The sequence below is a fragment of the Centroberyx gerrardi genome, chromosome 8 (genome assembly GCF_048128805.1).
Source record: "Centroberyx gerrardi isolate f3 chromosome 8, fCenGer3.hap1.cur.20231027, whole genome shotgun sequence".
In the NCBI taxonomy this organism is placed as follows: domain Eukaryota; kingdom Metazoa; phylum Chordata; class Actinopteri; order Beryciformes; family Berycidae; genus Centroberyx; species Centroberyx gerrardi.
In genome coordinates, this window is record NC_136004.1 from 18,734,336 (window position 1) to 18,760,430 (window position 26,095).

Genomic DNA, 26,095 nt, shown 5'->3' on the forward strand with positions numbered 1-26,095 from the left:
GTGATTTTGGACCTATATATTATCTGTCTCTTACATAGTGTAGTACTTGGACCCGCAAAGAATATTGACTCCAGAGTCAGCTGTCAGTTGAAACGGCAATCTCCGTTGCTGCTAACAATGAGTCCAAATGGGGTTTGTCAAAATATCTCCAAAAAAGCCGTTTGTAGGCTCCACAGGGGAGTTGAGAGTAAACATGACACAGTTCCTCCATTACTCACACTTTCACTAATCAGGAAATCACAGAACTATTTTTCTCTGCTGCAGCACAGACTGCTGTGGGGTGAAAGTGTGTTACTGGTGGAGGTGGAGTGATCTAGTTTTGGACGGTCAGAGGAATATAGAAATACGGTGAGTTGTCATCGTTTTCACAGACTGACTTTTTTGGAGATATTTTGACAAACCATATTTGGACTCACTGTTAGCAGCAAGAGGCAACGGAGCTCGCCGTTTCCACCGACAGCTGACTCTGGAGTCAATATTCTCTGCAGGGAAGTACTACAGGTATGTAAGAGACAATTTATATATAGGTCCAAAATCACCAAACTTATCCTTTAATCCATTAGTCGTGGTTACATGGTACACAGGCCTTAGACCACTGAGGCACCAGGACGCCCCAGTGTTACTATTGTTATATTATATTTAACATAATAACATATTTAATAGATCATCACTTTATTTCAGCAATTCACCAGAGAATAAGGTACCCAGACAAGCCTGCATACTTCACACCAACAGATTCAGAATATTCAAAGAAAAAACAATTTCATGTTTCAGTTACAAAGCACTTTTGACACAAACATCTTTCATCATTACATTTATTGCTGGAGACATGTGGAAGACAGCTCAGTCAAGGTAACGTACAGTATGTAGGACAATAGTACTGCCTGTACAACATCATATAAACACAGCGGCCATCTTTAGTGCGGCCTGAGAGGGATGACCTGCAACACCTCATTCTCATTGGTCAATCTCATAAAAGAGGAGGAGCACCACAGGTTGGACTACAGAACTGTGCAGGTTCTGCAGTTGACTAAATTATCGTCGACAATCACAGCACATCGACTAAACCAGGAACTTGTACCCAGAATAGTGTAAACACACAGTGCCAGCTCCGAGAACAAGAGCATTACTCGAGCAGAATGAAACAACAAAAATATGAGTATAAAAACATACAGACTATTATTATTATTATTAACAATATACTGAGGAGATCACCCAAATGCTTTATTTACATTATATATTTACCAGTTCACTTTGAAATAATAGCAAATATATGGTAACTACCTAATGACTGTTGAGCTGTGAATCATCAGCACCACATCATGTAAAAACAAGCACCTCTTGTCCAGAAACAGGTTATTCATTATTTACTGGGAAAGGACCAGAACATTGTGTTATAATTTAATTTATCCCCTACAATAGTATTCTGAAAACTGGGCATTACTGCTTCATCCCAGTCCAGTCCAAACTGTAGGCATGTAAATCATAACGCCATAACCGCCCATATTGTATTACATCATACAATAGTAGTTACAAGCCAACTTAAGGGCAGGTAGGCAGATAACAAACACTGGAGATTAGAATGGGATCTTTTTCAACTGATAATGAACATTTTTAATGATAGAGTCAACACCAGATCATTAATTAAGTAAGTCTCTGCTCTGAGAAATAGCAGTGGTGGATGAGACATTTTTGGCATTTTTAGCACAATTTATACTTAAAATCTGTCAGATTGGAATGTCGCAATAGGCACATCACCAGTGAGCCAATCACTGATCTTAAATCTACAGTGTATGTTAGCCAATATTGATCGGTGGCTAATCAATGTGAACACATCTCACATTTTGACATTCTGGACAACATTCAACGAGGCAGAGAATAAGATAAATCAATGACAATGATAAAGATGGAGGTAAACTGTAAAAAGCAGCAAATAAAGCACTTCTTTCACCTGCTAAATTTTCAGTCTCTGGCAGAGTGTAGAAAGTCTTGGACAAGTTATGGTTAGCATTACCTGATCTGGAATGCAGATTGTAGTTTAAATTTCTGGGACGCAGAGCTGCTCTGGAGGCAGAAACAATCTTATTAGGTTAAATCTCAATGGGCGGAGCCAAAGAAGATTTCCGGACGGCGGAAGTTATCCAGGCAATCGCTAAAGGAACTATGGTCAAAATATAAATAAAGATTATGAATGGCAATGACTTCTGTTTCATTAATTCATGACAGTGGCATTCTTGCTAGCTAACCTAGATAAGTTAGTATGGCTAGATTGCATTTTTATTAATTTTTTTGCATTTTTTCAGTTAGCAAGAGCGCTACGCTTCATAATACTAGCTAACGCCTCTCTTACCACTTGCCTTTTTCACTGGGCTTCAGTCCAACTTTACTTGGCTAGAAAAACTGTATCTGGCAGGGGAATTCAACAGTATGCAATTTTTTGTTTTACTCTGGTAGCGAAATTATTAGATAGTCAAAGCATTTGAATTTTAATTTTGAACAACACTTCTGTTTTCCAGAGTGCTCACCTCAACATGGCTCCATGAACATTAAACCTCTGATAGCTGCACTCAAAATGTGTATTCACCAGCAGTGTTTGGGCTTTTTCTCCAGCTTTCTTTATCGCCTATTGCATGTTTCCGCACAAAATGATTCCTTGAAAAAGATTACAAAGAATATCACAAAACCATATCTCAGTCGACCCACTTTAGTTTGTAAGGACACAGTTTCACATGAGCATGTGGTGGTGTGGTGGGTGTTAGCACCTTGGTTTGGAGTAGTACTGTGCAAAGCTGTGTTATTCTGGTTTTGGAATGGCTGAGTACAGCAGGAGGATAAGTATTACTGTAGACCGGGATGTGTCCATGGTAGGGTATGAGGGTGTGTTCCCCTGGCTACGGCCCACAGGTGACACAACACTGTCTCTGGACCGACCTGAGGGAGCAGCGGCCCAACAGCTTCAGCTTGTCACAGAAGCGAGACGACATGCTGTTCTTCCTGCATACTGGACCTGTTCAAGAGGGAACAAGCTCAGTTGAGTTTATTTATAGAGTGCTTTTAACAAACAGGTTTGCCACAAAGTGCTTTACAGAAAACAAAGGACACAAGGACACAAAAACAAATGAAAACTGATGTGTGGACCAAAATGCATGTGTAAGTGGAAATGGGAGTCTAAGAAGGCCAATCTGCAGAAGTAATCGAATCACAAGCTGCAGTTGAGAGATAAAGTTAAGGGATTAACAGCACAAGTACACAACTATACAGTAGCATACAGTCAGTTCATGTACCATATGCTGAAAGTGAGTTTGCTTTTCAAAACACAGACTAGGCCAGACAGAAAGGCAGAGCTGCATGCGTACCTGTGTTGGTCTTGCATTCCTGCATATTGCACTTCCTGAGTGTTTCTGGTTTGGTAATCTTCTCACAGAGGCTGTTCGGCATTACAGCCAAATCCCCCTCACTCACACAGCTGACTTCGCGCTGCTGCTGACCCCCGCCGCAACTCACTGAGCACTGTAAAAACACACACGCATGCACACACACGCACGTGCACACACACATACAGAGTGATCATTTAGTCCACTTCTAAGACTATTATAACCACTAATTATTTTTTGTCCACAACATTAAAATCATCTCCATTGCCCCCGGTGTGCCTGACCTCCTCCCAGTCCTGGGGCTCCCAGTGGGTGCAGGGCTTTAGTCTGCACGGCTCTGTGCTGTTCGGCCTCAGTGGGGCGCTACAGCGCTGAGGCTCGGGACAATACACCAGCCGCTCCCTGACTCCCTCGTCACAGCTCCCCGAGCACTGAGGACGACAGGAGGACTCATGTCAGATAATTTTGCAATTCGATACAAAGCAACAATATGACAAAGAAATCAAATCTCTCCATGTGTACATTTGCATGTGTGTGTCTGTTTGTCTATGCACACACCAAGAGCATAACAGTATTCCTCACATTGGGGGTGGGGGTGTTGGGGCAAGGGGCGGTGAAATAACATCCCCCAATATTCTCATTGCTGTCTTATATCCACTGATCGCCATATGTGGTAGTTTCCAATTTTTAGCCATTAACCGTTAAGGTTTTGACCACAAAAGGCCTACAATGTGTACAATTTGTGGCTACATAGGTGAAATATATTGTTCCTCAATGCTTAATGTGATAATACATGGGCAACTTTTGAGACTGTGTAGAATCTGGCAATAACACGACCTTTGGTTGGAATGTGGACAGGAAAATGGGACAAAATCAATGTAGATAATACTGGTTGGCTATAAACTATAACATGAAGGACTGAGGAAAACTAAACAAATGAAGTTGGAAAACATCTTCATAACTCCACTGCGCTTCAGTCCCAATGGATGAACCAAAGAAAGGTTCTAATCTAAGCATTTTCAGAATTTATTCTAACATCAATATTGATAATAATCAACATTAACGTTACAAGAATCTTATTAAACATGTAATATATACAGACTTGAAATATTTATTGTGCCTAGAGTGTGCGCCCTACCTGTCCCCAGGGTGATGCTCTCCACGGCAGACAGGGTTTGTGGGGGCAAGACAAGGTGCTGGGCGGTCTGGTGGACAGCGCCTGGCAGTGGAAAGGTCTGAGAGGACGTTTACTCTGGGAATCAATACACTGGACATCACGCTGCCTCCTCCCCACCACCATACACTCCTCTGGACACTAAAGACACGGAGAAAAGAGAAAAGAGAGACATGGGCTCAGAGAATAAAAGGGTGAGTAAGGACTGCAGCAGCAACTGACCCATTCCCTCGTCTGGAAAAGTAACGAGGAAGCAGAGTGATTATCAGATTCAGTCACTGCAGGACACCCGAGGTTACCGACCTTGCTCCAGTTGCCGCTAGACCACGTGGCGCAGGGGCGTAGGTGACAAGTACGAGCAGGCTCAGGTCTCTTCAGGTTGGCACAGTCCTCATCATTCTGGGAACTGCACACTACTGTCCTCCATACTGCGCCTATCCCACATGATGTAGAACACTGGGGAGAGGAGAGGAGATGGGGGGAGTTCTTTATCACAACTTGGATTGTGTTTGCGTGTGTAATTGTGTGACAAGACTCATATAGACTCAGATATGAATTGCGATGCAATAATGTAACATAATAAAATGATTACCAGAAATTCTTAAAGGAAAAATCCACCCTCAGATACTCTTCAACTTGCTTTTTGTTGTACCCACTTCCCTCAACCTGCCTCTTCTCCTTCTACTTTAGTTAGTGATTTACTAAGAAGGCCTTTCAACACGCCCCACAGAATGTGCCTGAACTGGTTCGATTTGGCTGTGGCTTATACGTGTAGGTGGAGACAGTTTTTCCAGTTGAGAAATAGTCAAGAGTCATGACTCTTGCTCAAAATGCAACGTGTCTTGTGGCTGCACTGCATTCTGGTCTATTGAGGCTACTGTCGGTGGAGAAATTGGTGTCTCTGCCTCCCTGTATGATTGTTGAGCAATGGTGCAAAATGGCGGCTCTACAAAGAAGCCCTTGCCCTTTGATTCGGAGGGGACTGACACCAAACCTGACATTTACCGTTGATGTTTTAGATAGTTTAAAATGTTTCTGCTATGAAACGGCATTTTAGCTGCGCTGGAAATATCTCGACGTGATGTCAAGTCGTCTAAGTGTGGCCAGTTATCCGCACAAATAAGAAAAATACAAACAAACAAACAACAAAATGGACCCATAAATGCAAGGTACATCACCAACAGTGTTAATGTGTTTTAGGATGGAGGGAGGGTTATAAAATGCTTGGACCCACCTCACTCCAGTTTCCTGCTTCCCAGAATACGTCCATGCTGACTGGCTCTCTGGCCATCAGGTTGCTATGGTCACTGGTGGAGCTGACGCTGGGACTTCCTGGTTTCTGGTTCTGGCTCTTGCTGCGATGGGAGGAGCCTTTGGAACGGGACAAGGGCTTTTTAGAACGAGAGGCAGAACTGCTTTTCTTGGGAGGCTCAGCAGGCTTCTTCAGTTTAATAATCTTTAGTGTGGATTTGGGGGTCGCTGCAGTGGTGATCGTTTTTTTTGCCGTTGAGGAGGGGGCTCGTGTTGTGTGGTAGCCAGATTTTGATGGACTTGAGTGCCCCTTGGGTGTGGGAGTGGTGTGGGGCACCCTGTGTGTCCGGTGGGTGTATGGGTTGATGAAAGGGGTGGTGTTAGAGTTGGAGAGGGGATAGTGGCGAGTGGTCTTGGCCCACGTTTCAGTGCTGGTGTGTGGGGTGGAGTAGGTGTGTGTAGTGGGCGCTCTGGTTGTGCGTGTGGCATGTGGGCTCGTCTGTAAAGGTGAGACAGTAATGAGTGTGTGTGGTGTTGCTGTGGTGGTGGGCGATTTAATGGGAATCCTGAGTGACGTTGCTGTGGTAACATCCAGGTCGATAATCCCCTCCTCCTCTGTTGTCCTGTCCTCCACAACATAGTCATAACCCGGAGTGTATATCACCATGTTTGGCGTACTCCCATCCTCTTCCTCTTCCCTCTCTTCTGCCTCTTTCTTTCCTGCATCAGTTTCTTTTGTGTTCTTTACAGTAGAAGTGGCTTTAGTAGGGAAAGAGTTTCCTCCCTTATCTTCCATGCTCTCATTTCTCCTCACTACGACACTGAACTCATAATCATCTATGATTTCAGTGGTTGTGGTTTTAGGGGTTGTGAGGGATGTGGTGGTCGGGATGAAAGCAGTTGTAGTTTCCTTGCTGGTTGTTTCCTCCCTCACAGTGATAACAGCTGTGGGTGTAGCTGTAGCAGTGGTGCTCTTGGGAACCGAGGTAGGTGAGACAGGATGCCTGGTGGGGGGGCTCTTAGGTGGGTAGATGCGGCGGTACTTAGGGGGAGGCCCGGGTCGTCGGCGGAGACTTGAGTTGGGGCAGCTCTGCAGGGCACACAGAGATCTGGACCGAGGTTTGGTTGAGAGGTCGCAGGTCTTTTTGGGCGCTATCGCACAAGTGACTGTCCGTGACCGAACACCTCCTCCACACGTCACTGGGCACTGCAAAGGAGAAAGAACACGGATCACACATTAACACATAAATAAAGAAATGCATTAGGATTGGATTAGGGGGATAAATACAGGAGAAACAGGATAACGAGACAGTTAGTTACATAATCAAAGGGAGTGAGTGAAAAAGCAAAAGGCAGCGTACCTCTTCCCAGATACCGACAGCCCAGTCCTGTCCACAGGGTACATCTCTGTTGCACGGCACCAAAGGTTTGGGTTTAAGGAGATGCTTGCAGTCCACAGGGTGGAGCACCCTCTCCTCCCCTGCAACTGTGCGGACACAGAGCACCGTTCGCTTCCGCACCCCATCTGATCCACAGGTGGCTGTGCACTGCTGCCAGCCCCCCACCCACCACCTGAAGGACAAGGGATGGAGAGGAAGAGGAAGTGAAGAAAAGAGACAGTTGATACTGATGATATGTTGGTATTCCAAAACTTAGGGCAGAGACATACAAACATAGTAAGCCTCATAAGGCCAATGCAACCATCTGTTTGTTACAATGAAAATATCAATGATTGATAACAGCAGATCAGAGTACGTTTCTTGGAGGTGCAGCTTCTCTGGAGAAAGAAATAATCTCATTGGTCGAGTTAAACCTCAGTGGGCGGAGCCAAAGTCTCAGTTTTCTGGCTAAGTAACATAAAACTGAAGCCCAGGGAAAAAGTGCTAAGAGTGGAGGAAGCTAATATTATTAACTGAAAAATCTAGGTTAAGCTAATTAGCTAGCCTGCTGACCTTCCAAGATCACAAATGCCATGATTATGATTAATTGAAAAAAAATAAAAATACGTCAGTGCCATTTAGAATTTTTATTGTTTTTTAACCACAGTTCCTTTGTTGCCATTCAAGATTGCTCTGAAAAACTGTGGTTCTTTGGCTCTGCCCACTGCGGTTTGACTCAGTCACAAGACCAAATATTTGTAAAACTAAAACTCGAATATTTGTAAAACTAAAACTCGAATATTTGTAAAACTAAAACTCAAATCTGCAATATAATCTCCTCTAAGCTCATAATAGTTATAAAGGTGAACAAGCAGGTAAATAGAATATCAGAGCAAGAGTGTGAGAGTACGGACCTGGCAGGGCAATCCATATTCTTGCACTTGCGGTGTCTGTCTGCTGGGCGGCTCTCTGGGTCACACAGAGCCTCATCTACTACACCCACATCCATCTCAAAACAGCGCACCGGCTGATGCTGCTCACCTGAGACAGACAGGAAGACAGAAAGCAGACAGTCAGGACGATACTCAATATCGCAATATAAATTATTAAAATACTGAAATATGACCAAAAACTTTCACCCTACCATCACGTTGTGGAACACTAAACAATGAGAAATTTTAGTCAACTGAACTGCAATACCTACCTAGGCCACAGGTGGTGCTGCAGTCTGTCCATGCCCCGTGTCTCCACCTGTAAACGGGTTCGATGACCTCATTTCCTGTCCCGCGGCTCTTCTTGATGATGTACTCATACTTTATCCCTGGGTTCCTCTCCTGATACAGCAACTGGACAACCACAGGGGTTATTATGACTACCCACATGTCGGCACTTTATATAACCAATCATCCAATTATTTTCAACAGATTTAAAAAGGGCTATTTTTTACTTTTTCACACAGCAATTTGATTACCTGGCATCTATGAAACATTTTCATTTTTAAAAAGTTGTTTAGAGATATTTTTTATAATTTATATTTCAGCACACAAGCAAAATGAGCCACAGCCCTGATTGGTTGATGTCACTTAAGCAAAATCTAATCATTTCAGTTTTTCATTGTTACTTCAATGCATTTCAGAATACTAAAATATGCAAAATACTATGAAAATGCAGGACTTGAAGGATCCCCTCCCGCCCCTTTAAACACACTTAGGCCTACCTGGATCATGACGGGCTGCTTGGTGGGTCCAGGAGCGGTGAGGTTCTCCATGTTCCCACTGCGTTCGTAGTAGAACGTCGTTCCGCCAGCCTGGTACTCCCCGTTCCACTGGATGATGTAATTACCATTGAGGAAGTACTCCTCTGACCTCTCACTCCTCAGAACCAGGAAGTTACCTGCCTCCTCCACTTCCTGCACCAGGATGTCTCGCGCCCCCTCAGGTATCACGCCCACGTCCACGTACCCTGGGAGAGGGGAGGGAGGGAGGGGCCAGAGTCAGAGCGTGGTAATGGATGGCCCACCATGGCTGCTGCCACACTCACAACAGCATCCAGACTACCAGACAGTTTCTCTCTGATCTTTAATAGAGGGTGGGCTGCGTCTGTGGGGGCGGTTGGCATGTGTGTGTGTGTGTGAGTGTGTGTGTGTGTATTCGGCGTGGGGGGCACTGCCCTGTCTCTGTTTTTTATAGTATGTGGATAGGGGGCTGGATGGGGGAGGGCGAGAGCAGCTATGAGTGGGTCTCTGGAGTTTAATGATGTTTGTGGGAAGGTGTGTGTGTTTCTGTGTTTGTGCAAAGGAGGGGGAGGTTTGCCCTTGGTCTAAGCCTTTTGAAGTCTTACACATCTGGGCTGGTTATCTGGAAAGGATGCTGTGAGGGGCACACAGACACACACAGACAGAGAGAGAGGGAGAGAGAGAGAGAGAGAGGAAGGGAGGAAAAATCTTTATTGTTTTAGAGTCTCTTTCTCTATCAATCTGTCTATACTGCATGTTGATTCTGTGAACTGGGTGAGTTATTCTTTTCCGAGAAAATTATAACAGTAAACTGGGCCAAAGGCATCAACAAGCATATCTTTCTACAAATGCAAACACAGGCATGCACACACACACACACACGCACACACATAGAGACACACCACACACACACATACACCAGCCAAGTACAGCAGGACAAACAGCTGCATGGTCTGGACAAGAAGGCTGCCATGACAACAAAAAAACAACACAATGGCGTAATGCTAACGAACTGTCCTGAAATGACTTTCTCTCTGGAGAAATAAATTTGAATTATGTCCCTTTTTCACAGCCTCCTGGCGGGGGGGTCTAAGCCGTTTCTCAGAAGTGACTCAGTTTTTGCAGAAGGCGTAATAAGCTGTCTGGTTTTTGTTACTACGATTCTATATACTTATGAACATTTAACTCTGGATAATTTATTTATTTTCCACCTGAGCATAAGTATCGTGAATTCCTCGTTGCCTTCATTTGCTTTTTCCTTTTTTGTCGAACTCACCAAAGCCTTCTCCTCCATCGAATGACTTATAGACCGTCTCACAGCTTGTGCCATCTCCCAAACAGACTCCGCAACGATCATCCACTGCATTTGAATCTATACCATAGTCACAGCCTACTTCCTACAGTCAAAACACACAAAAAAAACACAAAAAACATCCACAGACATATTAGGATATAACATAAGGTGGGAGCTGAGATATAAAAATCTCTCTTCTTCTCTTCGCTCTAATCCTGCCTCTAAAGCTGATGATGCATGAACACATTTTTAGTGCAAATTTTAGACAAAATTTGTCAGCAATGAGTGAAAATAGATGAAATAACAGATATTGCTGCCATCACTGTCATCTTGGCCTCCTCTTTTCCACTGAAAATGTAATAATTTAATCATTTTATTAAGGTTATCCACTGCAATTTCATAACGTGTATTATAGGCTTATGTATGGGTCTGTTTTGTTCACAAAAAAGAATAATCTATTCTACTGGCATCCAACAGCTAGCTGGCTTGATTAAATGTTATATAAAAAATATAATAAAAAAATATAAAAATTTAGTAGCAGTTGTGGACCTGCACCTTGCACATTCCACCATTATCTCAAAAAATATTTTGGGCTGAGGACAGGTCACCTGACCAATTTTCTTGTCTCTGATTGGATGATGTTGAAACCTTGCCAGCAAAGCTTGCTTTCTGATCAAGCTTGGCTAGATTTGTAATTGTTTTCAGTGAGGAAAAATTTCCAGCAAAAGTTGCCAGCAAACTTTGCCCCAAATTTGCCCTAAAAAGATTGCCTGTGTATCATCTCCTTAAACCTATAACCCCCTCCAGTCTCTTACCCAGCCACACTACCTTGCACACTCCGTTGACACAGATGTTTCTGGAGTTGTTGTTCATGAAGCATGGAGTCCCGTCCGTCACAGCATCAAGCATCTTCTCCGAAAAATACTCACTGACTGGTCGACAGTGCAGCTCACAGGGGCTTACTGAAGATGGTTGGAGGGTTGCATTTTAATTCCAAAGAAATGCTTGTTATCAGTATGTTTTGCGTTGTAAGAATGTGTGGAAAACCACAAATAACTTAAATCTCAAATGTTTCAGGGACTAAAAATTCAGGGAGTACTAATGAAGCATGTTACTCACAGATAACAAAGCATTTTTGGAGCTCTATTGACTATAATTTATTTTACAGCAGACAGAAAATGGTATCATGAGCCCTGGTAGCTTTGATCTGCATATCATTTAAAGTACATTGATTTGTCCATAGGAAACAGAACAAAAATAGAGAAGTGTGCTCATTTCTACAAATGTAGCAGTTACTGAAGTTGCAACACTGGTGGCTTTACAAGGTATCTGGTGCCCCCTGTTGACTGAGACATATAACCACACCTACTGAACCTTATAGGTATATACCTATATAGATATGGAAGGGGAACTGCAAGTATCGCTAGTTTGTGTGTCTGTCTATCTGTGGTATCTGATCTGATTGTATATTTGTGGCTTTGAATACTTACATGGGTTAGCCACAGGAATCCACTGGTAGAGCTCATTCTGGTAGGGAACCGTGTCAAACTCACTACACAGCATCTCTCTAAAGGTGGGTTTATTCTTCAGGCATAGCTTTGTGTTACAAGTGCGATAGCGCTTCCTTTCCCCAGTACAGTACTTTCCCCCAAACTCCGGTCTGTGGAAAACAGTGGAAAGCTTTGAATCAACTGGGTGATCATAACTCAGTATCGTTTCATAGGGGAGAAAAGGATGTCATGTCATTTTATGGAAGACTTTGCCAATGGTTGAAATGCAATGAAAAAAAGGTTTAATTAAAAAAGGGTGGGAGAAAAGAGTTGAAATGTGGTTTGTTGTGTGAGACAGATCTAGAGTCAGTTCTTACTTGGGGCTGTTACATTCCCTCTCCGCTGCCTGGACTCCAGCTCCACAAGTCCTGGAGCAGTGAGACCAGGTGCTCCACTGTCCCCAGCCTCCATTCACTGTCTCTGGCAGCTTACCCACGATCACACACTCTCCTGAGATACACCACTGAGGGAGAAGAGATAGAAGTAACATGACATATTCAGCACTGAAGTCTCAGCCCCAGCCCTGTATCTGTACTGCTATCCATACTCCTCCCCAGACTACAGAAATCCAAACCCTAACAAGTCAAAGCGACTGCCTCCATCCACCTTCTCAGGTCCACAGCGGGTGCCATCTATAGGTGAGTCCAGTTTGGAGCGACAGGAGCCATTCACTGAGCACCAAAGAATCTGGCAAACATTCTGAAAAAAACACAACCCAAAGACAAATGAGCAGACAATCCTACTTCACACATTTCATCAATTTTCTGCAAGATTCTTTACCTTCAGTTTGTGTTTCTGCATATGTGCACAATACTTACATCGACCTCAGGGCAGAAGGTAGCATTGGGGCCGTACTGCAGCTGGCACTGGTGGTGCGTAGTGTAGCGGACACCCAGGCGGGCCAATGGGGTGGTGAGGTCTCTCTTGGAAGGACGGTCATCCAGACAGAAACCCCAACCACGACTGAGACAGAGAGACAAAGGTCCGAAGTCAGATAGGTGACACATTGAAAGAAATTAAAAGGAGGAAGGGTCAAGAAGCAGGAGAGAGAGACAGGAAAAGAGAAAGAGTTTGATGGTTCAGAGAAAGAGGGAGGGCAAAAAAGCATAGTTGAAACACTGACACATAGGAAGTGTATGAGAAAATGAACTTCATCCTTTGAGCTCCTCTTACTAATCTGTCATTTATTGTGTTCCTGCGGATACTCTGGCCTCATTTGTTAAAATTTGTTTTGTGCTTGTTCAGTGACTTTTGTATCTGTAAGTGTTTCAGAAGTAAATTTGACTTGGAAAAAGCAGCATGGGCAGTTAATGCAGTTTTCATGGTGTACCGTGCATCAACTTTTTTGTATCTTTGAGTTCTTCCAATGAACACTACACCCATTGTGTTCAATTATTGGACCATTTACGCCCACTCCATGAAAATCTACGCCTGTCTGTCCATTCATCTGCTTTGAGGAAGAATCATTCTAGTGTTGACTTGCCCCCATTTCCCCTGTGATTAGACAACCGTGCCAATTCCCACATCTTGCAGACCACTTGTGAATCCCCCACAAAGAAAAACAGTGTGGGCAGTTGAAGTTGAGCGAGACATGTTATTTTTAATTCTAACTAATGACTTCAGAGTAAAGTATGAACGTAGCCTTACTCTAGGAAACGTGTGATGTATTCCTTGGAGCAGGTCGACCAAGTGAGAGGCGAGCTGTCATACATCAGCTGTCTGGACATGATGAAGGGGTGCCTCCCTTCCAGCTCACAGTCATTCCCCTGGCCATCATGATGGATACCAAAGCTGCATTCAAACACAACAAACATGGCTGGTTGAAATATCATCACTAGACATAAAAATATTTTACAGGAATAGAGCACTTTCAGCTGTTGGGCAACAACGGCTGTCAACAGCTGATTGCATTTCTAAACGTACGACTTGGCCATCTCAACAGAATTCAAGACTCAGTTGCTTTTCTAAATTAACCTGCTGGCTAGTTAGCTAGCTAACAATGACAAAAAACAACTGTTTGTTTAGGTTAACTGAGCTGATGCTTTTCAAGCAACAACTCATATGGCTTTGGAGTGGTGACTAGGACTATCTGTTAGGTTAGGGCTAAAGACAAGATCATTTTCTGTGCAGAAACCTACATTTGGAAACAAATCTAACTTCTCAGACCATTCACTTTTACTTATAATGTTACTAAATGTATCTTCACCCACATCACAACAATCTTTTCAGATATCTCTCTTTTTCATGCCTGGTTGCTAGATATTTAGCATTATTTGCGTACAGCTAATTCTGCAATGGACCTCCATGATGGTGCCAAAAATGGCTGCTAGGAGATTAATGACACAACTGCAAAGCCTCTATAGTAATAGATGATGGGAACAAGTGTGTTTCATTCTTCTATTCCATTATTCTGGGTTCCAAAACAATTACACATACACACACACACACACACACACACACATACACACACACACACCTGTGGCCCATTTCATGAGCAATGGTGAACGCGACAGGGAGGCCTGAGTCCTCATTGATGTTGCAGCTGCGGTGTGGTTGGCACATCCCAGACAGGTGGGACAGACCCAGGGTCTCACACGGCTGGTTCATCCCTGCACAGATGTCTTTCCTAGGGGCAAAACACACACAAATATACATGTGCATATCAGTACATATTATTCAGCCATTTCAAGTTATGACCTTGTGTATGTGTGTGTTGTGTGTTGCCTGCCTGGTGACCAACACAGCCACGTCATGGTGAGCTGGGTGTGTGTCACTCTGTGGATTGAGGTTCTTCTGCCAGGCACAAAAACTGGCCAAAGTGGTGTCTGCATGGTGAACAATCTTCAACCCTTTCTGCAAGAGACAGTAACATTAGAAACACTCTCATGCACATTTGTCCTTCGCACAAAAGGGAGATACCTGACATCATCTTAGATTTTGTCACTTCAGGACAGTCTCCCTACTAATTTCATCATTGTGCTGCCCCTTATTGGTAAAGTTTAGTATATGGCTTGCCAAAGCAAAAGTGTTGTACAGCACATTATAGTTTCATAAAGGTCTTGCACCAAGTGAGTCTTACCTCTTCTCCCTGTAATAGAATGAGGCGAACCAGGATGATGTGGATGGCATTCCCTATACTGGCATCATGAAAGATCCCAGCCACCTGTCAACAGAGAGATCATTCAGTACCAGAAATATCAATGATCACTGGCTTTTTATGAAAGCATTTACCAACTGAGCACCTACGTAGAAACCTAGCTTGGATGTTAGAGGAGAGATAGGTGGGTGAGAGCAGATATGTTATTGGAGTTATCAAGTGGGCACCTCCCATCATGAATGTTTCGCTGAATTAGGCCCACGACACCTGCAAGTCTGCACATAATAAACCATTACTCCCAAAGCAGAAGTCAATCTACCCACTCACCATGTTCATGATCGTGAAGATGTAGGACTCCACGTTGTCGCTGCCGTGGTATTCGATGAGTTTGGAGTCGGCCACCACCATGGTCTCCACCCACCTCTCTCTGCTGACTGAGCGCTGGGAGCGGGACTGAGCCTGTTCCTCCCCCTGCTGCTGCTCTCTCTCCCACTCCTCCCTCTCCCTCTCCACCTGGACAGAGTCTCTTGGAGCATCTACAGTGTGGACAATGGAACACATCACTTCACGTACACGAGTGGCTTGTCCTCGCCTGACGTGGGCGAAGACAGAGAAGAGCAATTACAAAAACACCTGCATTATACATACACAAACACACACAGAATCAGAAACACACGCACCCTTAACTCCACAGGGGCCGGGTGTGTCCTGGGTCTTGGGGCTGCGTTTGTTTCTGTGCGTTTCTGTAGTAACTCTCGGGTAGATTATGTGCGGCTCCGGAGTCCCCACAGGATCACCAGGAGACTTCTGGACTGGCTCAATGAAATAGTGTCCGTCTGGCAAGATGAAGAGGCCTCTCTATTGAAGACACAAAAATGAAATGAAATCAATGGGTGCATGGATCCACTTATAAAGAGGTAAAGATACCTCATTACAGAATAAGCGATTTAAAGAGTGCCTATGCACCATCATCCAGTCTCCGCCTAGTACACAATTTTGAAGGTGAGAAGGGGTGAGGAGCAAGATCAAATTTGGGGTGTGTGTCTGTGATAATGGAAAGCATTTGACGCTGCCAAAGGCGAAATACCTGCCTTGACATCACTGATTGAGGTGTGGCCAGAAGTGCAACACGGTTCAAAGTTTCAGCCCATAGAGAGCAGTGCAACAACGATTTTCTGCCCCTAGAAGTGGATACATTTGAAAAATGTTGACATTAAGTACAGAATTAATGGCATTCATTATATAGAAGCCATATAACCATGTTTACAGCTCAAAAAACGTGATTTCATGCTGATTCGCTCTTTAAAGCTGCACTAGGCAACTTTGCACTTTGGCACCACAAGTGTCAGCAGGAAATTATTGAATTTTTACAAGTTTGAAGGACTTTATTCGAATTATGCAACGTGACATCAGTAAGTTGCACATTCCTCAGACTTAAATTTCTTAGTGGCTGGTGGGGTAGGAGAAGGTTCAACAGGTTCAACCATTATCATTTGCTGCTGTTTAGGAGAAGGTTTTGTATGTTGCTCTTAAATTTTGACTCGTCAATTCCTGTGCACCGAGCGGATTTCCCACCAGTGACCATACCTGACACATTCAATTTACTCGGGCAAATACGGAGAGTCTACAGCATCTCAATTAGTGGGGATGTGACGCTCTTTTCTGTTGCAGGCCCACTTTGTGATTTGGATTGATAAGAAGGGTGTATTTTTACACAAAAATCTTGCCTAGTGCAGCTTTAAGTCTCTCATGTGACGTAATTTATTCCCAGCCAGTGACTACAATGGAAAAATGATATAGCCTATTGAGTGATGTGCCATTTTGTTCTAACATTTATGAGTGCATCAATGAATCCATCAAGCAATCTCTTAAAACAAGACTGTGATATTTCAAAAATTGCCACCCCTAAGGGTGAGCGGGTAAAAGTTCCCTTGTTAAAGCCTGCAGAAAAGGTCATTGCTGAGTAATTTCCATCAGGGTGGAATCCATCATTAGCCAACAGATCTGTATATGAACTAAGAGCGGCCCTCCTTCCTTCCTTCCCTGGGGCAAATTCTCTGTCTGCTGCAGCAGAACTGCATAGTCTGTTTCTGAAGTATGCCATGCATGTTCTTACTGGTGCAGGCTATTCCCTTGCTGATCAGAGAGGTTTGCTGTTGAACACACACATAGACAAATGCATACGCACATGCACACGCTCACACCCACACACACAAATACACATACATAAACACACACATGCATGCATACACACAAACACGAGCACACAGAAAGACCAAGAGAATTCTTTCACCTCTCTGACTTTCCTATACACCCACATGCATTATGAATGTTCTCCAGCTCATTGTGAGTGTGTGTGTGTGTGTGTGTGTGTGTGTGTGTGTGTGTGTGTGTGTGTGTATCAAGTTGAATGTGTGTCCAAACAAGCCCAGACTGTGCAGGGATGAACCCCTCCCTCTATCCCTAAACCAACTTCCAAAAGAGAGAATGAGAGAGGGATGCATAATTCTTTCAAGAGCCAAACAGATGGAAAAGGGAAGGTCTATATAAGCACAGCTAAGAAGGGTTAGTTGCAGGTGCAAAGAGAGAATTTTGATTTGATTTATTGTCAGCAAAAAGAAGCAGACTCATGCACATGCATTCACATGCCATGGGAGATAACACACAGAAAAAAATCACTTAACATGCACATGTATTACGTAATATGAAGAATTATGAAGAATTCTATGGAGACAATAAAAATTTGATTTGCAGTTAATTCTTGGACTTCTCTCCTGTCGAGGAGCCAAGGACAGATGTGAGAAATCAGGCCGTGCAATGCTTACAGTTTGACCAGTTGTGGTTCCAAGGGCCTGACCTGCTGTTTACTGCAGCTATGCGCTGTTCAGCTTTCTAGGTCATCCTGACAAGTTTTACTCTTTCTTTAGAGAAGAAGAATAAAATTATTCTCCAAACACATTAATTCAGGACTCTCCAGAGCTCTGGGCGGGTTTCTTGTTTCTCCATACAGGGAGTTCACAAAGTGCAAATCTAGAGTAGTCGTCCCCTTGGAAAGACCACATTACTACACCTGTAACAGTGAATCTTACAGTGAGACAGAAAACCGAGAAAAAAATAATATGTGCCTGTCAGAAAATGGACAGGGTGGAGAAATGGATAGGGGCCAAAAACGGAGGTTCTGTTACTAACTTTGGAGTATACCACTCAGTAGTTATCTCCTGTTGATGTTCAGATTGTGAAATCAGGCTTGTTTTCATATGAAAAGCCACCACTACAACAACAATACTTTTTGCATAGCTCTTTTGACCGACATAAACAAACGGTAACCAGAAGTCCTCTGTCTATGGCTGAGGTTGGGTTATCCTTGTCCAAACTTAGAGTGAATGCTTGAGATGAGAAAGGGTTCTCCAACACTGACTCAGTGTGTGGCCACTGGCCAGGGGTCCCAGGGCTGCGGAGGACTCATCCATAAAGCATGCAGGCTGACTTGTGGTCAGTTGGGAAAGCTCCCCTAAAGGCCCAGTCCAGAAAATGTTCAGCTGATCTCACTGTTGCGCTGTATCTACTCTACATGCTCTGTGAAAAGTGACAGGATAAAATTTGATCCATTTATTTATTGCTACATTTCATCATTTCACTGCTGTGCTGCACATTATGGAGACATCCTGAGCTGATTCCATAGTATTCTCTGTTATCATGTGAGCTCCCTATGGGCTCCTATATGTTTTCATGAGTGTTATACTTTGGAAGTGAGTCCCAGCAGACAAAACCAGGTGGTGGAGAGCAGATCAACCGGGGAGGAATGCTACAGAGAGGCCCATCCAAACATTCAGACCATTGCGCTGCATGATCTGTATGATCTGCATACCAAATACAGTCCTACTGTGCAGCGCTGCTGCCTGCACGGCTTTGCTTGCACAGTGTAGTTATAGTGTTACTTGTGATCCTTAAATTACCATGTGCAGATCCTCTGTGATGTCTGTGCTCAACAAACAAAAAGACACGCAGCTTGAAAGGACAGTGACATGCTTTGTTTTTCATTTAAAGGGTCTGCAACAAAATTGGGTGATTACTCTGTCCCAGATTTTGCTCTAAATCCCAAACGTTCTGCCAGCTGAAACAGCCTTGGACTCCGCAGTGCACTTTCGCCACCACTTCTCCCTCTGCCGCCTCCTGCCCTTCTCCTCCTCCTTTTCATTAATCCCCCTCCTCTCTAACCTAGAGGAAGCGTGTTGGGGTGTGAGGTGCCAGAGCCAGGGGAGGTTACCATAACACAGGTCTGTGTTCTAAATACGGCCGCCATGTGGAACTGCTTTACTTCTGTTTCCTGCTTCTGTGGGTTTTGTAGTGCAGGCCAACTGGGTCTGGAATAAAGTCTCTGCTGTTACACAGAGCCTGTGGCCTTAGCAGTGATTACTGGGACACATGGAGAGGTGGAAGCGGATGGTGCTTATTACTGCAATATGATTAATCACAACACTTTTCTACCAAACAGCATCCTGTATTTATACTTAGACAAGAACAACTCAAACAATAGTCTTTCGATAATTATGGGTCTTTAGTTAGCATTCATTTTTCTTAGAAAGTAATTATGCCTGAGATGATTTCTTTACCTCAGAGGTCAAAGATATCATCATTATTCATCTGGATAGTGTGAAGAAATATGCATTTAAGTAAAGAAAATACCCAAATAATAGGTCTGAACTTGCATTCACTTGTTCTGTGTTGTGCCTCGGGGGTTACCAACGCCTCTATTGAAAAAGCTTAGGGTTTGCTTGAATTGAGAAGTTTCCCACAGAACAAAAAAGACTCTGACAGCAACTGCCTACTCTGGTCCTCGCAGTTTCACTGAAGTTCTCTACAGTAAATAATGCAGATGAAAGAGAACTTGAACTTTGTCAAGACATGATCGCCCGCCAAGTCAATACAGCTCACTGTGGCGTAGCTCTATTTGTTTGAGCAAATGTGACTTGGTGTTCTCAACCAGAAGTGTGTTGGTGAAATGAGAGGATGCAGAGGTGTTAATTTAGCAGCAGGGACCACATTGTGGCTTACAGCATTCAAAAGGCACAAGCCTGTTCTGTCGCCTGGATTGACTCCCATTCTGTGCCAAGTTGCCCTCCTTCCTTCCTTCATTCTGTTCATCCCACCAATCACAGCCGGCTCTCAAGGCAAGGAGAACAAATCAGGCTGTAGACAAAGCAAGCCTGTCACCCCTCCCCAGCTGTAGGCACAGGCAGGTATGCAGCTATTTCCTAAGCAGTTGTGTTATGCAAACATATCGCAGGGTGATCATCTTCACCAACGAAGGCACTGCTTAAAAAGAGCAATTAAACTGTGATACTATGGCACTAAACTAATTTAGTACAAGTTGAAATAATGGTTGGCAATTATGGTAATAGAACTATTCAAATTGGGAAAAAAAAAATTATTATTCTCTAGATTTTTGAGGAAAAGTAATCCGAAGGTAAGTGAAAGTAATCAGATTACATTACGGAATTTGAGTATTCCACAATTTCAAGCAGGTTATCAGAAATCTGTGATGGATTACGTTTGGAAAGTAACCCTCCCAATCCCTGTAATGCAGTAGTAAACACTTGGCATATGTGATCTGTGTCATTCTGTTTTTTATACTGAACTTATTTTATTGTATTGTCATTATTTTTAACATTTTATTGTATTTTTACTTTCCCTCCTTACTTTTTTTTTTTGCTATGTTCCTTTTGCTGCCTGTTTTTAGGCACTTTGTACCTTCTGTTTTGAAAAGTGCTACAAAAATAAAGCTTATTATTATTATGATTTCATATTTTGAAGCTGTCCGTCTCTGTCTGCATCCCTGAGGGTGACTGACCTTAACAGCAGCTGGCAATCTTTCCCTCCCACATCCGGCTGGCTGAGTCTTGCTGCTCAGTGGTCTCACTGTGGTCTGAGCTGCTATGACCCTTCTTCCACAGAACAGAATAGCACTGGATTAGATTTGTGTGGTTTCCCTGCTAGGTTGGAGAGAAGGGACAAACTGGAGCGTTCAGGATTGCAGAGAAATCCTGTTTATAGGTTGTAGATAAGGGCACTGAACTGCAGCAGGAATTTAGAGTGACGTAACATATTTTCCTTTGAGGATTACTTGAGAGCATGTAAACTGGGTCACATGTATAAATTCTGGAACCGCAGGAGCGGCTGTCGTTTTCGTCTGTTTGCTCTGAGTCAGATGCATGTGCAGATACAACAGGCGGTTTTCACCAGGTCGTTGTAACAAATTAACTGCATTTACAAGATTTGGCAGAAAGAGGCACTGCAACCCAAACAAACATGACAGACGGGCAGGAGGCAAGACTCTGCAGGAGAGGCATTCCTGCTGGGACAGAATCAAATACAGCGAGACATTCTTCATGGCTAAAACTGACACGTCCGATCATTTCAGAGGGGGAAGTTCCTCCTTTTCCACATCCGCTTCCGATTTGCTTGTTTCAAATCATTACTGTAAATCATTTGCTATATCCATTTTGCTCCCTGAAATTAAACAGTCAATACTTCAAAAACACAAATGACTCTGTCCTTAGGATATTACTATTTGGCAAGATAAGGTCTTAAAATGGTACATAACATTAAAAACTCACACTGTCAGCAATTATTTTGTAAGAGTATATCAATTTTTTTCATATGGTGGCTATCTGATTTTGGACTGAAACTCTTCATATGGTGCTCACTCATCTCTTTCTGCTGACCAGCTGTCTTTCTCTCCTTTGTAGTTGAAATACTTTTATGATTAGAAACATTACAGTACAAGTAAAAAAGCACAAACACACTGAGAACAAAGTGATGGCCGAACTCCCCGACTCTCCATCTGTCACTCTCTATTATTCCAGTCAGTAAAAATATGGCAAAGTAATTATTGCATCTGCAGTATAACTTACTCTGTGTAGAACAAAGTAACAAGGATGGGGGTTGCAGAGATTTGAAAGAACAGATAGATAGATAGATAGATAGATAGATAGATAGATAGTGAGTGAGTGAGTGAGTGAGTGAGTGAGTGAGTGAGTGAGTGAGTGAGTGAGTGAGTGAGTGAGTCAGGCAATGAATGAATGAATGAGTGAAGGGGTGAAAGTAAAAAGTGTAAAATGCTGAAAGACAAAGAAGACAAAAAGGGTTTCATGGTCGGCCGAGAAGCAACAGCCGTTCGTGGGTCTGCAGCAGTCTCGTTCTGCAAATAGTCTCAGGAAGTCTTTGAAGGGCAAACTAACAGACAGGGCACTGTCAGTTGGAGGGTTTGCTTAGGAGCCTGGCTAAACCACATACCAGCTTCCCCAGAGTGATGCCCCTCTTTCCCCTGTGTCTTCAAAAAAATAAAAAAACCCTTCCTGCCAAAAGCAAGTGTACTTTAGAGAGTACTCTAGATATATGCATATTTCTGCAGGATTCAGCATGACATAAAGATCAAGCATCACATAAATTAGAGGTTTGAATCCAATGAATGAGACAAAGGCTCAGATTGAACTAATTGCACTGCTATGCATCCAACAGAATGTGACTTCTTACCAGTCCTTTACAGGTGCTGATGGCAGCAGTTCCACGCGCACCAGAGTGCGCCACCGTGCCAAGGAGGTGGCAGGAATTCCCCCCGGAGAGACGATGCTCCGTCCTGTTCGCACTCCCGCGCCTCCTCTCCAGAGCGTAGTCACTTGAAACCAGGTGATTGTTTGCTGTCAAATTGAAAAATAAAACCCGACCTTTGTAGTTGACCTCGTAATAAACCTGTCCCTCCAAGCCCGGGGGTCGCAGGTCACGCTTGACTCGCCCACCCTTGAAGTGGTGAGACAGAGAGTGGGAGATGAACTGTCCATCTGCGGCGATTTTCACTGGGTGGACGATGGACTGATCTGACTGTGGACCTGTGGAATAGAATAGAATAGAATAGAATAGAATAGAATAGAATAGAATACTAAGCTGTAAGAGGTGGCCCATACATTTGTGGTACAGGTTACAAAGTTTTACCTTTATGCACTTAATTATAGAGCCTGCTCAAGTGATGCACTGCATTCAGAATCAATGCACAGACATGCAGCTCCTATTAGAACTGCAGCACACCGACCTTTTTCTGCAAAGGGGGAGAGAAGTCTGCCGGAGTCGGAGAAGTCTTCGTGGCCGGCTGCCAAAATGAAAACAAAATGTAGCAGAAAAAGAACCCGGCTCTCCTGCGAACATGGCATATTTCATCTAACCAAACTCAAAACACTGGAAAAGATTTCTCGGCATTGGAGTTCCAGTTGCGTTAGAGGCGGTCTGGCGACCACTTCGGTCCTGCACTGCCCCGTGTCATGACATGAATAAGCTGAGAAAATCTCCCCTCACGAAGGGAAACATGCACCGAGGAAGGCTGGGGATCACAGAACATAGTTAAAGAGGGAGAAAGCTGCGAGTGTGCGAAGGAGGGGAGGAGTGTTCTTGGGCCAGTGTCTTGTTTCCTTTCCTTGCAGGAGCGCGCGGGGGGGGGGGGGGGGGGGGGGGGGGGGGCAGCTGGGAGCGCTGCTGCAGGAGGAGACGCTTCACTCACTGGCCGTATCTGCTTGAATGATAATAATAGTCGTGATGGTGTGTAATGGATTGATATTAAACGCCTCCAGCTGTGCAATGCGAAACGATTTGATGCCTCCCTGCCAAGCGTATCACAGTAAACTGCATTTACAACCATACTTTAAAACAGTGGGTCCCAAGCTGGGGTCCCGGCAAAAAGAGCAATTATTTGATTTCAGTATTACCTACACAGCAAAATCGTCAGTGTTAGTTTAACTGTGAGTGTGTAAAAATCATTTTGCCAATGTTTATATGAGTCCACACCCATCAGAGTTAATTTAACTTTAAGATTTAAGTTTTTAAGTTAACTTTAAGTTTTGAACAGCTGCCCTAAAGCCATATCAGCTCATAGAGTGGACAAACTCTCAAATTAGCACTGCTCAACTCCAAATGACTGTGAGTGAAAAATCAACACTCATCATCACTTGAAAACTTGTTCTGTGGAAGTTTGTACAATGATAAAATGCATAAGGATGATGTTTTGATCATAGGTGTTATTCTCACCACTGTTAGCTCAACAGCTACAGTGTATAGGCAGTTATGTAAATCTGTATAAACTCATATCTAACATATCAAAATACATATCTAACTTACCAAATGGGGGTCCATGGAATACTGCAGATTCATTTGTGAGGGCCTTGACATGGAAAAGTTTAAGAAACCGTGCTCTAAAATTTGTGCACCACTGATATTTTGTATATTGTACTGTTCCGCAAAATAATATTTTGTCTGAGATCCATGCAAAGTACTTCATTCTATCAAGGTGAAAAGGTATAAAAGTCAAACGGAAGATAAATCTCTCCTAGTGTGCAAACACATGCACTCGCCTTAAGTTTTATTTGAGCTAAATTGCGTCACCGACAAATATTTGCTCATTCCACATGTTGCTGTTCATATTTAAGTTGTAGTTATTGGTTTTGAACAATGTTTTCTATTGAAAATTGTTCTAATTCTGCCTTTTTGCCAGCAGACCTGATATCCATTCATTTAAATTCATTGAACTAGATTCCAGGGTGCAGGATGGCGTTGGATTCCACTTCCTGAGGTTTCAAGGAAAAGTAACTTACCACCTTCCCACTTCTATATGTGAAAATACATGGGATACACTTTCATTCTCCATTGAACTCTATTGCCAAACGAGACGAGAACGTTTTTCTGATGTTTAAGGTACTCTGTGGAAAAGTTCTCTATAGGATATAATTTATTATTTCCGGGGAACGTTTAAGAGCCCCTGAAGCACAGTATACTATATTTCAAGATAATGCTTTTTTTCTGGGGCATATCATCTGGAAGCCACAGCCCCTCTCAGTAAAACACTCTGCTGTAGTTCAGTGGTTTACCTGATATTTATCCCTGGAGCAGACTTGTCTGTGACTAAATGGCAACTGAAACATGACACAGTCCCTGCATTGTCATTGTCCGGGGTCAACACAGTGGCAGACACTGCAGTGGGCTTGTTAAATGTCTGGAGTCTAATGGCATCTGAGTCTCTGTTTTGCTCTCTCTCTCTCTCTCTCTCTCTCTCTCTCACTGTCTGTCTGTCTGTCTGTATCTATCTATCTATCTATCAATCTATCTATCTGTCTGTCTGTCTATCTCTCTGTCTGTCTGTCACTTGTGTGTGTGTGTGTGTGTGTGTGTGTGTGTGTGTGTGTGTGTGTTTGTGCGTGTGTGTGCGTGCATGCGTGTGTGTGTGTGTGTGTGTGTGTGTGTCTGTGTGTGTGTGCAAATGGACCCACCACAGGATTATCTACCGCAGTGCTTTTCAAAGGCCTGGGCAGCGGCCCAAATGTGAGTCAGGGAAGATTTGAATTAGTTATTTTTGAAACGAAATATTTTCAAGTCCATTTAGGCTGCACATTACACTGTTGGATAACATGCTATCAGCTTTAAACAGGTAACTTTTGTTAGATTTGCCCACCCAATCTCTTGAAAATCTGTCTGGGAGTGAGAGAGAATCATTTTCAAAATGTGGGTCCCCTAAAAATAACTTTGCAAACCACTGATAGCACACAGTGCCACAAGGATTATGTCAGCTGAGCTTTGAGTTTGGTTAAGTTGACCCCCCCCCCCCCCCACACACACACACACACACACACACACACACACATGAGAGAAAGAGCGAGAGAGAGAGAGAGAGAGAGAGAGAGAGAGAGAGAGAGAGAGCAACAATAACAGCACCAACAGGCCTCAGTCACTGGGGTGTTTCCCCCTGCAGGCCCCAACAAAACCAGCATTCAACATAAGTAATAAACACTTTAACGTGAGAAGGACAAATATAGAAAACAGCAGCTATTTCAGTACTAACAAGTATCGCCTTGCTGGAGCTACCACACCCTGACACAAGCCACTGGTTTGTTCACCAGAACAACATTAATGTCTTACCACACATCTGGTATGTCTATATAACTGTTGTCAAATTGTGGGACTGGGCAATTTGTCTGATTTGTTTACACTGAGTAAAGATAGTTGCCTGATGCTCACAATAATCTTTCTAAAAAAAAAAAAAAAGATCACACTTTTTTGATCAGGGGAATCTGGACAGATGAAAGTTCACATGGAATGCGTCATCATATGGGATGTAGCCTATATACGGTACTGTGGCAGGCAGCCAGTTAAATATGACATCCTGTTGAAAATGCATCCTTTGCCAAGGAGCCAGATAGTGAT

General features: G+C 43.4%; 1 protein-coding gene across 1 annotated transcript; it reads right to left on the bottom strand.

Moving 5' to 3' along the window:
* Positions 1 to 696: 696 nt before the first annotated feature.
* On the bottom strand, positions 697 to 23,130 carry LOC139926995 (A disintegrin and metalloproteinase with thrombospondin motifs 12-like). The gene is made up of 24 exons (XM_071918952.2): positions 22,944 to 23,130; positions 22,391 to 22,743; positions 15,535 to 15,712; positions 15,182 to 15,390; positions 14,837 to 14,920; positions 14,486 to 14,610; positions 14,234 to 14,383; positions 13,405 to 13,548; positions 12,576 to 12,720; positions 12,364 to 12,456; positions 12,075 to 12,220; positions 11,698 to 11,867; positions 11,036 to 11,169; positions 10,190 to 10,310; positions 8,896 to 9,140; positions 8,383 to 8,524; positions 8,093 to 8,219; positions 7,161 to 7,371; positions 5,783 to 7,006; positions 4,852 to 5,004; positions 4,513 to 4,689; positions 3,659 to 3,805; positions 3,357 to 3,510; positions 697 to 3,007 (listed from the first exon to the last, which is right to left on the bottom strand). Exons 1-24 carry the CDS (start codon positions 23,059 to 23,061, stop codon positions 2,892 to 2,894), a joined length of 4,866 nt encoding a protein of 1,621 aa, XP_071775053.2. The 5' UTR covers positions 23,062 to 23,130; the 3' UTR covers positions 697 to 2,891.
* Between the last annotated feature and the right edge of the window lie 2,965 nt (positions 23,131 to 26,095).